This window comes from Gossypium arboreum, chromosome 7 (assembly GCF_025698485.1).
Source record: "Gossypium arboreum isolate Shixiya-1 chromosome 7, ASM2569848v2, whole genome shotgun sequence".
Lineage (NCBI taxonomy): Eukaryota > Viridiplantae > Streptophyta > Magnoliopsida > Malvales > Malvaceae > Gossypium > Gossypium arboreum.
Genome location: NC_069076.1, coordinates 1,329,596 through 1,342,580, shown reverse-complemented (window position 1 = coordinate 1,342,580; position 12,985 = coordinate 1,329,596). Strand labels below are relative to the sequence as shown.

The following is a 12,985-nucleotide window of genomic DNA, read 5'->3' as shown; positions in this document are numbered from 1 at the left end:
TACATGCCATAGAGTGATAATATAATGGTGTGATGATTTCTAATAGTTAAAGTGTTTTTTTTTTATTATTGTAATGAATTCCGATCCCGATCGAGCTGTAGCAGATGGTATTGAGAGGACTGAGACATGCTTATGATGTGTCAATATTGAGAAGGGTATAATATAAGTAAGTTTTGAGTAATTGAATTTGGTATTTAATTTAAAATGCCATGATATACATGCATGATAGATGAATGATGTCCCATTGTCCTTATCATAATAAGGTTATTGAGAAAGAAACCTTATACATGTTATGTAGCCGAATGGTTATTAGAGAAATGAACAAAGAAAGAGATTGGGGATATATGCTTTTGTGTGATTGCTTATTGAGCTAAAAGTTTAGTAAAAGAAGTATACATGTATTAGATTTGAATGATATTTACGACTTAAAGTCAAGAATCATGTTATATGTTTACATGTGAATGAATTGATTAAATTATAAATGTGATTTGTGCTATGTGAAACATGATAACATGTGAATAAATATGTATGAGACTCAGTGATGTGAATCCGGGCTTAAAGACCCGATGACTATAAGTAGAGATTGTGTCCGGGTAAAGACCCGATGACTATATGTAGAGATTATGCCCGGGTAAAGATCCGATGGCTATGTGCAGAGATTATGTCCGGATTAAAATTCGCTGGCTTTGTGTGGAGAATTCATCCGAGCTAAAGGTCTCGACGATGATCCGGGTTAAGTCCCGAAGAGTATTCGTGCTGGTGTTACATCCGGGCTAAGTCCCGAAGAGCATTCGAGCTGGTGATATATCCGGGCTAAGTCCCAAAGAGCATTCGTGCTGGTGTTATATCCGGGCTAGGTCCCGAAGAGCATTCGAGCTGGTGTTATATCCGGGCTAGGTCCCGAAGAGCATTCGAGCTGGTGTTATATCCGGGCTAAGTCCCGAAGAGCATTCGTGTTGGTGTTATATCCGGGCTAGGTCCCGAAGAGCATTCGAGCTGGTGTTATATCCGGGCTAGGTCCCGAAGAGCATTCGAGCTGGTGTTATATCCAGGCTAAGTCTCGAAGAGCATTCATGCTGGTGATGTGTATTCGGGCCTTCGTGCCTAGTAGGCTTCGTGCTGGTAATTTGAACAAAGTTTAAGTGTTCATTACTATGCGAATTGAAAGTTAAATGAAAGGATATGTTTAAAGGTGTACATACATGATGTTTATAGACTTGGTTAAGTCATTTCAATGTGTAACAACAAACGAATAAGGGCACTATGTGTGCTAATAATTAGAGGCACTGAGAGTGCAAGTTCCTCAACCCAGCACTATGCGTGCGAGATCGGTCAGTAGACATTAAGTGAGTAAAACAAGATTCATGTAAGACCTCGTATGGAACGAAGGCATTGATTTAAGATGGTGGATATGTTGTTAAGAAATGAATTCATGTTATAAATGTGTTACAGATTTAGTTTATGGAATGCTTGGTATATGAAGTCATATGTGCTATTGCTAAATGATCCCTATTTTTGTTAATCATGTTCAAGAAATTATTTCGATTAAGTTCGACATTTGAAAGTCTGTAAGAATTTTTTGTGAATGCTGATAATTTTGGATATATGGGTTATGTGCTAAAATAAATCCCATGCCGGTATAATATATGAGGCTTTATGCCAAATCGATTGTATACGGGTATCGTTAACGGTGATTGAATGTGCTAAATGAATTCAATGTTCAGGTATGTAGAAGTTGATTTTCCGTTGGAAATAGATTAAGTTGAATAGTGAGATATGATGGAGTTAAAGGATAATTATTGGGATGTTTGAGTATGTGTGTACTTTCGGTCAGGTTACAGCTTATATATGAATGAAAATGTGGGTTACAAATATGTGGGTTGATGATGTGAATTATACATGTTAATATGTGCTTAATATGTGTTTGAAATGCATTTGGGAATTAAATTAAGTGATTATTGCTTATGAAATCAAGAAAATGAGATATATGTGCATACTTGTAGAAATGTTTATATACTTGTTTTAAGATAAGAAAATGATTTTATAGATCGATGCGAAATCAGTAATGAATTACAATTGCTATCGATGAGCTAATGTTTATATGGATATAATTCAATAAGAGGACGTTATCCTATTTGCCGGTAAGATTTTCGGGGACGAAAATCCTTAAAGGAAGGGAGAGTTGTGACAGCCCTAAATTGACCCTAGTCGGAAAGTGGTTTCGGGACCACGAAACTGAGTCCTATAAGAAATTAAAAGTTATATTCTGTGTTTATGATGTGAGTAAATGCATGTGTGAAAGTTTCATGCATTAATTTGATCATTTTTATGTGAATTTATTTAAAATGGACTTATATGAAACATTGTTGGAAAGTGAGAGGTTAATCTTACAATGGTCTAATAGTACATGCATTGAAAAGAGTGGTTTTGCATGTCAATTTACCCATGATAAACATAGTGGCCGGCCAAGGAAAGATAATGCTCCACTAATTCAAAATTAAAATAATTTTGTATTAACAAATGATTTAATAATTGTAATAAAAGGAATTAAATAAAAGAAAAGAAAGAGGATGGTGTTCATCTTCTTCTCATACCTCTCTCAAGCCGAAACAAAGATGAAAAAGAAGGGAAAACTTACCTAGAGCAATTCGGCATTCATCTTTAGCTATTGGGAGGTAAGCTTTGAATTTGTTGATTTGGCTTTATAATATGCTAAGTTAAATTGTGGATGCACTCTTGGTAATGTCAAGAAAGTTGAGATTTCTTATGGTGATTTGAGCAATATGCCGAATGATTAAGTGTTGGAATTAGGGGTTATTTTCATGTTGTATGGAACAATGGGGGAATGACTAGAATGGGGTAAAGATTTTTTGGATGAGTGGCTTAGAGGCACCTTGTACATTCTGTCAAAGATTGAGTCTATTTAGAATGTTAATTTCTTCCTCTATGATTATTTTCCTTACATGTTAAATGGTTCTTGATAAGGCCAAATGAGTTATGAAAGTTTTTATAAATGTATGAAGTTCAAGGTGCAAAAATAAAAAAAAAAATTAGTCTTGATGCTATGAAAAATTCGGTTGAAATATGGAGAATGAGAGCTGTCATTTAGGTTAAGACCAAAGGAATGATCAATAGGCATTAAAAGCTTAAATGTGTGAATTTAAGGTATAAGAACCTATAGGTAATTACATGGGTAATGTTAAAAATTTATGTGGTATATTCGGCCATGTAGAGTATATCCTAGAGATATTATATTTAGTTCCCTATAATCGGCTAAATGGGTGATAATGGTTTATAATGTTGAATTGAATTATAATTATGTACATTAGAATTAGATATAACAAAAAACTATGTGAATTTGGATGCAATATTACATTCGGCCTAGAGGCATTAGATGAACATTTGTGGAAATCTCAAAGTCTTGAATAATGGTGATTGTAAGATGATGTAAAAATCATTGAATAATATGTATAAGTAGTTAGCAAAGTGATTAAACTACCGAATTTAATTATTAAATGAGTTCTAAGCTTGCTGAATTTTGAGATGTGATTGGGAGTAAATTTGACATGAGCATATTTTGTTAATGATATATTGATAAATGTTGAGTTATGACACCATGATATTAACTTAATTATCAAATTGCCGAATGCGTTTATAATTAAGTAAGGTTAATAATAGAGCAATGAGTGGCTAGTAGAATCTAGTAGTCTTCTTGTTATATTCGGCCATGAGTTGGTCTAATTGGTTTGTAATAGATTATATTTGTTTATTCAAGCTCAAGAGCTTAGGAGTCTAATTCGGAAAAGAGAAAAGCTACCTAACCGAATAGTCGATCTGTAATCGTTCGGCAATTTCCGAGGTAAGTTCTTAAGTATTTGAGTTTGATTCCTTTGTAAGTTTTAAGTGATTAAATGTTGAGTAAATTCAATCATAATAGGACATAATGAGTTGATTTAATAAGATATGACGTGGCCATGATATGTTTTAAACTCAAATGGTAAGTTCATAAGTGTTTGGACTTGAAAATTTAAGAGCAAATTGCAATAATTTGCTTAGGACAGCAGCAGTAACGTGGTTTTAGAAAATCACCATAAATTGTTGGTGTGGAGTTATAGGCTGAATAAAACATGTAATCAAAGCTTAATTAGTCTAGTTTCTTGTAAAAGAGACCGTCTGAGCAAAGAAATTTCCTATAAAGAGATATTTAAAGTTGTGTGAGACAGTGTCGGAATGACTCTGAAATCCCCTGTTCTGTTTTTAGAAAATCATTATAATTTGTACAAAAATGGTTATAAGATAAAATTTATATTCTTAGACTCCTTAATGAGTCTAGTTTCAAATGAAATCAAATATAACATATTTTGAATTCTGTACAATGAGAAATTTGATTCTTAGTGAAGAGTGGTCAGATTAGTCAAACAGTGAAACAGGGGAAACTTTAAGAAAAATCTGGTATTGATTGGCCAAACGTAAAATTCTGAAAATTTTATGGATGGAAGATATATGAGTCTATATTCAGGGAAAATTAACGGCACTTCATTTGGAGTTTCGTAGCTCCATTTACGAATAATTTAATGACTATTGCTCAGGAAAAACAGCTTGTGCTGAATTTGTGATTATGTTGTAAACCTTAGTAAAACTATTTGAGTTGCTTATAAGCTATCGATTAAATATTGGTAATCAAAGTACCAAATCCGTATTAAAGTGAAGCTATAAGCCGTAAATGACTAGTATACCTAGTCAATTTTGTTATGATGAAATTGATGTACAAGATATATATATATGTGATAAGGCCTAATGGCCGATGTGATGAATGTGAAAGTGTATATATGTGACAAGGCCTAATGGCCAATGTGATGAATGTGAAAGTGTATATATGTGATAAGGCCAAATGGCCAATGTGGTGAATGTGAAAGTGTATATATGTGACAAGGCCTAATGGCCAATGTGATGAATGTGAAAGTGTATATATGTGATAAGGCCGAATGGCCAATGTGATGAATGTGAAAGTGTATATATGTGACAAGGCCTAATGGCCGATGTGATGGATGTGAAGGTGTATATATGTGATAAGGCCGAATGGCCAATGTGATGGATGTTAAAGTGTATAAATGTGATAAGTCCCGAAGGGCATTTGTGCCAGTACTATGTCCGGGTTAAGATCCCGCAGGCTTTATGCGGGAATATTATTCTGAATTAATGTCCGTATGCTTCGTGCTCGTACTATATCCGGGTTTTGAAGACCCGAAGATTCAAGTAAGACTTTGATATTGAGTATCCGCAGTAAGTTACCATCAAATAAGTATTACGTATTTAAAGATATTCAGGTACGTATTACTTACTCGTCGGTGGATTGATTTCAAAGTGAATTATTAGTATCAAAAAGGTATGTAAATGTGATCAATATTATAACTCCAAATATGAGAATGATCTAATTGGTAATGGTACGCTTGTATAATGAAGTATGGGATGAAATATTCTTATGTATTAGTGCATATTCTGCCCAAAGGCTTTATGATTTGAGTACGGGTTGGGTTCAGCTAGATGTGCCAGTACAAGGTAAGGATTATATTCTGTAAACTCACGTATATGTAATAAGGAATATGTTTGGTTCTTTAGGTGCCTATAGTAATTTAGTACTTGTCATGTTGAAATACTTGAAAATATGGATGTGATTATGAACAAGTGGAAAGGATTATTGAAAGTTGTAAATTGATGAAGAATGTGCTTTGGAAATATTCGACCATCTAGATCACTATTGTACGAAAGTATATATATGTGAGAGTTAAGTGATGCGTTTATTGATATTATAGTTCGAGATGAAGCTCTAGATTAACTTCATCGAACAGTTGAAATGAATGACCAAAGATATTGAATGAAAACACTTTGCGACTTAAAGCTCAGGGCTAAAGAAAGGCGAATTAAATTATGTGAAATTTTGGTTAAGTATATTGGGTCAAATGAGATTTTATCTAGATTAAGTATATGTGAAGAACGTCATTGATTCGACAAAATTATTATTTTGCTTAAAACTTACTAAGCTTACGAAAGCTTACTCTGTTCGTTCATGTTTTGGTCTGTAGGTTGTGGATTCTGACTACTAGCTCGGGGATCGTCAGCACTTCATCACACTATCTACCATTACGGTAGCCATGAGATTGGATTATCTTATGGCATGTATAGAATAGACTAGTGGCAAATGTATATAAGCCATGCGAAAATGGCATCTTTTGAATGTTTACTTAGAGAAGTTTAAATTTTATCCCTGGCTGTTCTTAGTACTTATCTAAATGAATGATCTTTATTTCAAGAAAAAGTTCAAAATTTTACGGTTCTGACATGAGTTACAAGTCCGGTAATGCCCCTTACCTATTCCGGCGACGGTCACGGGATAGGGGTGTTACAGATATCCTGATATAGCCCTCCCGAAGAATATGTGTAAAATAGATTTAGCCCGGACGGGTAATCCGAATTAGAGTCTGAATTTAGCCTGGACTGGTAATTCAGATCCAAGCTCATTAGAGTAATTGACGTTGCGAGGATTTAGCCGGGTGGTAATCCCGACAATACTCTATGAGTTTATATTGCAGGATTTAGCTCGACTGGTAATCCATTTGCAAGGTTGAGGTTCAGGAGTGTGCTCTCTGAAATGGATATGTGCGCACATGAATATGAATTGACGGACCCAGAATTGCACACTAAGAGTATACCTCTGAAAATCCATTGAAATTCCGATAAATTCAACGGGATAAATATGGAAAAATAACAAGGAAATGGAAATTATGATATTGATGAGCTCATCAATCATGGTATATGTTATTGGTACATGGAAATTATTGTACTAACTTGAATGTTGAGTTTGTGCATATTAGGGTAATAATGCATTGAATGGATATATGAATGTTTATTGTATTGTATTGAAAATATTAGGTAAGTATAGTTCTTGTTACATGAGCTTACTAAGCACAAAGTGCTTACCCCGTTTCCTTTTTCCCTGTTTTGTAGTGTTAAGAGCTCGGAGGTCGGATTTGGTCGGAGACACATCACACTATCAACCTCAGGATTTCGGTATATAAAGAAACTTTATTTTGGAAATCAATGGCATGTATAAGCTAATAAAGTAAATGTTAACGTGAAATGAATATAAAGTTAGCCATTAGTATGGTTAACAAACCTAGTTTTGGGTATGTAATGACGTTATCTTACAAATATGCATGAATTTATCTTGAAAATATGTTGAATTGGTTTGGTTGAAGTGGATTGGTCTCGATTTAATATTGCAGGGAAGGTTAGATATTTATAAAAGGGCTATATTGAATATAAAAAAAATCGTAAACTCCGATAATACCTGGTACCCTATTCTGGCAATGAATACTGGTAGGGGGTATTACAGAAACATTCTAAAAAGTATGCCGAAGATCGTACCCAAGAGAGATTAAATTAAACCAAAATTAATTGTCTAGACTAATAAGTTGATATAGTACCTATTTAAAATTATATTGTGAAAAATAAAATAAACATCAATTAATATAATCAACCTAAAAATTAATTAAACTAAAAATCAAATAATTAAACAATCACAAATAACCCAAAAAAACAAGCAGGAGCTTAACTCAATTCAGTGATCCTAATTCACTTCAAAACTCAAGTTTTATCGAGTTAGCTATTAATTAACTAGTTATTACCTCTCAACCTCTAGCTAATTAACTAATCAATCAATGCACGCTTACCACTCGACCTCACTTTCCTGATCGTGATAAATTATAAGGTACTCGATAAACTTATCCCTCGATCCCGTTTATCCTAAATCACTTCTTAGAGGTGTCACTCCCTAGGGTTTAAATGCACATAATTTAAATCAACTCCCTAGGGTTTAAATGCACATAATTTAAATCAACTAACCTTGATTTTAACCCTCATTCATTCGTTAATTATTCACACATCTGTTTGTTAAACTTCTTAAGGAAATTAACTACTCATGAATCAAAATACAATAATTCCTAAACTCATATTTAACATGCAAAACAACAAAATAAATAAAAGTAAAGAGTATAGAAAGAAATCCATTTTCGATATTGATTGAAGCTCGGAAGCAAAATCTCCTTTAACAGTTACAAAGATCACCTTGACTGCAATTGGAATCAACAACGAAATAATAAGAAACTAATATATTAAAGCCTTAGATCGAAATCGAATCCAAGTTAAAACAAGAACAAAAGTATATAAATGACTAAACTGAAAATAAAATAAAATAAAACTAAAAACCTAAAATACTAAAACAACTTACTTGGACAAGCCTCCTCAAATGAGACTTAACATGCCTATTTATAAAGTTTATGCTCTTAATTAAGGTTACTAAACAACCTAAAATTCTGATTAAAATACACTGTGTGGACTAAAATAACCTTTATTAAATTTTCCTGTTTGTCATTTAATGTCACGACATTGCCTTCATTTTTTGGGTATTTTGGTTGCGAAGTTCGATGTCACGATACCACTTCCCAGTGTCGTTACCTTTTAAGCCTAAAAATAGTGTTCTGCACACTAGATAGAGCCCGTTAGATCATCTCTAGACCCAGAGTTGCCCATTAGATCATAACATAACCCAAAATTGTGTAAAAATGATTATTTTGCATTAATTAAACACAAAGCGATAAAAACTAAAAATGAAATAAAAACACATAAAAACGCTATAAAACAAGCTCGTTAAGTGTTGGAAAGACCTTAATTTGCCACAACAAATTGTGGCAGATCAGGAACGAGCTCAAACTTTTTGGATACCCGGAGATATTGCCTTATAAATATCATACAGAAGTTTGAGGGCATAATCATAGGGAAAAACTGTGGGGCTTCTCGCTATAATTGGCGTAATTTTTTTCTTCATTTCCACACAACTGGTATCTTTAACCTTCCTTTTTATCTAAAGGCCGACACCGCCGTAGACGTAGGAGGATTCTCAAGCGGGTAGCGACTGTGGTAGTGGAGTAAAGGTGATGCTCCTTTCGAAGCGACAACGATTGTTATTATTAAACAGTTCATTAATAATTACAATTGCTACCGCACCGGCCCATGTTTGGCTTCTACTTTATCGGAACATCCGTTCTTTGCTTGAGAGCACTCTTGTGTCCACCTCGGTGTCAGCCTTCAGATAAGAATGAAAGGTTAAAGATATCAACTGCCTGGAAAAAGAGAAAAACATTACGTTGATTAAACTGGAAAGCCCTTTGTTTTTCCCTATGAATATGGCATAAATCTTATTTATGATATATATAATGCATCATTTTCGAGTATCCAAAAAACTTGAACTCGTGACTGCATTACGACCGTCAATTGACCCCAGTTATACTCGAACCCGTGACTGCATCACGACCACCTCCGCTTAGACTTCGACCCATGATCGATCAAACATTGTCACCCCAAAACCTGATTTCTATAAGATTGGTTTATGAGGTAATAGTCCTATCCTAACATGACAAATGAAATATATGTGTTCTAAGACACGTTATTGCATTCCCGCCCTCTAAAATCTACCTATAAACTTTCACGATTTTACTCTCAAAACTCTAAACCTTAATTTCTAAATAAAAAACCTTAACCTAATCCTAGAAAAACCCTAAAAAATGATGGTTGAGAAGAGAGAGAGCGAAATGCTTTCACACACTCTCCAAAATCGATTTATTTTCCTAAATCTTGAAAAAACGATTTATTCGACCAATTAAAAAAAACTCCAAAATCGATTTATTTTCCTAAATATTAAAAAACGACCTATTCGACCAATTAAAAAAATTCTACATATATTAACAATTTAAAGCATCTATTTTATCTGCAGGAGTTGAAAACAATAATGTACTAGAAATTCAATAAAAAAATGTCTTATGTAAAATATTAGATTTTAATGCTTAAAGCAGCAAAGCCACGTTAATGTTACACTCTCACTATTTTTCAGTTAAGATCTAAAAGTTTATAGTTTGGAAATAAATACTCTTCGGTAGGTTAAATAATTCTTTTTCTATCTAAACTTGCTTCATTTTATAACATTATGAATAGTACAACTTCTTTAAGTGAAAGTTTTGCCATAGAAACACCAGTCTTCATTTATTGAAATTAGGACCACACGCACAAAAAAGAAAGAAGTATACGACTCTCACGTATGATGTGTACTTGAGCACAATTTTAAAGGCGGACGTCTTGCTTCTTGTTACATAGTTCATTAATAAGCAAATCTAACGTCTGCCAAGACGATCCATCACTGTCTGCCATAGCCATCTTAGCCAACTCTGCAACTTGTTTCACTCTTTTCCTCACTTGTTTCCCCATCTCTCCTTCCATTAACTCCTTCACCACCTTCATCAACCCATCCCATTTCACAAACCCAGGTTTCATCCCATTGCATGTCGATTCAACTCTTAACCCTACCTTGATTTCTTCCACCACCATTCTCGCATTCAGTGCCTGCTCAGCTATCATCGGCCATGCAAGGATCGGGACCCCATAACATATGCTTTCCAACGCTGAATTCCACCCACAGTGACTCAAAAACCCTTCAATACATTGGTGTTTCAGTATTTGCCTTTGATCCACCCATTGTTTCACCACAATGCCTCTCCCTTTAACCTTTTCTTCAAACCCTTCATCCAATATTGATTCAGATTCTTTTTTCCTTAACACCCACAAGAAGTTTGCTTTTGATTCTTGCAATCCCATTGCTATTTGTTGAAGTTGTTCTGATGGGACCTCGGCTTGAGAGCCGAATGCTACGTATAAAACAGAGCACCCTTGAGCTAGCTTTTGATCTAGCCATTGAATCCAAAAGGGTTTCTTTTGAGGTTCAAGTTCGGGTTCAGCTAAGCACAATGGTCCAACACACCAAACCTTGGGTCTTTTCTCACTGTTCCAATTATCAATATAAACTTTTTCCAACTCGTAAAAGCTGTTAACAATATACCCTGAACTGTTTGACATTGATTTCACTTGATCAATGAAAACCTCCATTGTAGGACCATTTGGATTAGGCATCACTGTATTGAAGTCATTTCTTGTAACCTTAATCCATGGAAACCGAGTCACTGTGATTAACTCATCATCTGACTCAGCCCTATCCAGAAGCCTGTCCTCAAAAACAGCTCTGGACACGCATGAAACAAATTGGTTCATGCCAGTAAACACCAACCTTGGTAATCCAAACTTTGTTGCAGACTCAAGGGTCCACCATAGGAACCCATCTGACACCATGAAGCTAACTGGTCGAACCTGAACCAGACCCTGGAGCTTTTCTTCGACCATGGGTTGCATCTGCTTTGTGGCTTTACAAAATGAAAAAAAGAGCGACATTGAAGGTAATAAATCAGTGCTCTCAACACCAGGTGGGATTTCAGGGTCGTTTTGAGGGAAAGGGATGTCAATGATAAAGACGGATGTGTCGGCAAGAGACTCGGCAATAAAGGGTCGGTTTCCGGTGGTGGTGAACATTGTCACCGCCATGCCACGGCGGAGCAGGAGGCGAGCTAGGTTGAGAATTGGTATGATGTGGCCTTTTGACATGAATGGAAAAAGAACTACATGACGGGCTGAAAATTGTGATGAATATGTATCCATTTGGCTTTCCTCTTACTCTCTCTATGGCTTTTGTGGTTTCTGCCAGTTACTAGCATGTTCCCGAGCAGGTTTTATAGGACTCTTACCGCACGTATGATTCACTTGAATTGAATAGCTTGATTTGAATACAGCTGTAATAGAAAAAAGTAATAAAAAATTTAATTATATTTTTATATAATTATTGTTATATTTAATTTAATAAAAATATATATAATTTAATAAAATTTCAATATAATTATTTTTATATTAAATTATATTAAAATATTTCAAATATTTTTATAATTTAATAAAATAAAAATACATAATTTAATAACATTTTAATATAATTATTTTTATATTAAATTATATTAAAATATTTTATTTTAAATTATATTTTGAAATAAAATAGTTTCTATTAAATTATATTAAAATATTTGAAATATTTTATTTTTATATTTTTGAATAAAATTTTAAAGCAATAATCTTGAAATTAAATTTATTTTATTATTTAAGGTTGTATGTAATAACCATTCTTTGGTGATAAAAAAAATAACTATTACAGTAAAACAGGTAATAAAGAAATAATGATCATTCCAATGAATTAGTATTACATCCAACTAAATTAGGGGTGAGCAAAATCTGATTCGATTTGAAAAGCTCTATAAAAAATTCAAATTTTGAATTAAATAGTTCGACTTATTTGAGTTAATCAAGTTAATCAGATAAACTCAAATAAAAAATTAAGTTTTTTTATTTAACTCGAATATGAATTACACAATTCAAGTTATCCGAAAACCCGAATAAGTAAAGACAAAACTACGTCGTTTTGATAAATGTTTATTTTTTTAAAAGTTAAAAGTTAAAATTATCAAGTTAAAAGGTAAAACTACGTCATTTTTTATAAATGTTTACCCATTAAATTAAAAGGTAAAATCATTATATTGTTTATGTAGTTAAATAATCTTGTACTTCATCTACTAGTTAAATAACCGATCACAAGATTAAGTATAAATAATAGGATTCATTAACTCGACTCAGCTTAACTTGAAATTTTTTGACTCGATTCGAAAAAAAATTAAATTAGTTCGGTTGCTAAAATAGGATTCGTCAACTTGAATAACTCAGAATTTTAGACTTGATTCGACTCGACTTGATCGAATACTCACCCCTAAACTAAACAAATGAATGGTTTACCATTCAGTGAATAAGGAAGGGGAAGCTATTCCATTCCCCCCAAATAAACATGGTGTTAATGATTAATGAACTGACATTATTCTATTAGAGTAATCCTATTATTTTTTTATAACTATTTATGGTTTGAGAATAGTTTTATCTGGATCGAGAGTGGTATTCAGATAAAACTCTTTTAATAATGTTCCTCTAAGATTTGATATTGTTAGTCCAAATGCTT

At 33.5% G+C, this 12,985-nt stretch overlaps 1 protein-coding gene across 1 annotated transcript; it reads right to left on the bottom strand.

The window, feature by feature from the left end:
* Positions 1–10,001: 10,001 nt before the first annotated feature.
* Positions 10,002–11,667, bottom strand: LOC108469249 (UDP-glycosyltransferase 90A1-like). The gene has a single exon (XM_017770142.2). It carries the CDS (start codon positions 11,593–11,595, stop codon positions 10,174–10,176), a length of 1,422 nt encoding a protein of 473 aa, XP_017625631.1. The 5' UTR covers positions 11,596–11,667; the 3' UTR covers positions 10,002–10,173.
* Between the last annotated feature and the right edge of the window lie 1,318 nt (positions 11,668–12,985).

Bases quoted from the DNA above. Each gene is read 5' to 3' on its own strand.
- LOC108469249 (XM_017770142.2), bottom strand. From the start codon at position 11,595: ATGGATACATATTCATCACAATTTTCAGCCCGTCATGTAGTTCTTTTT.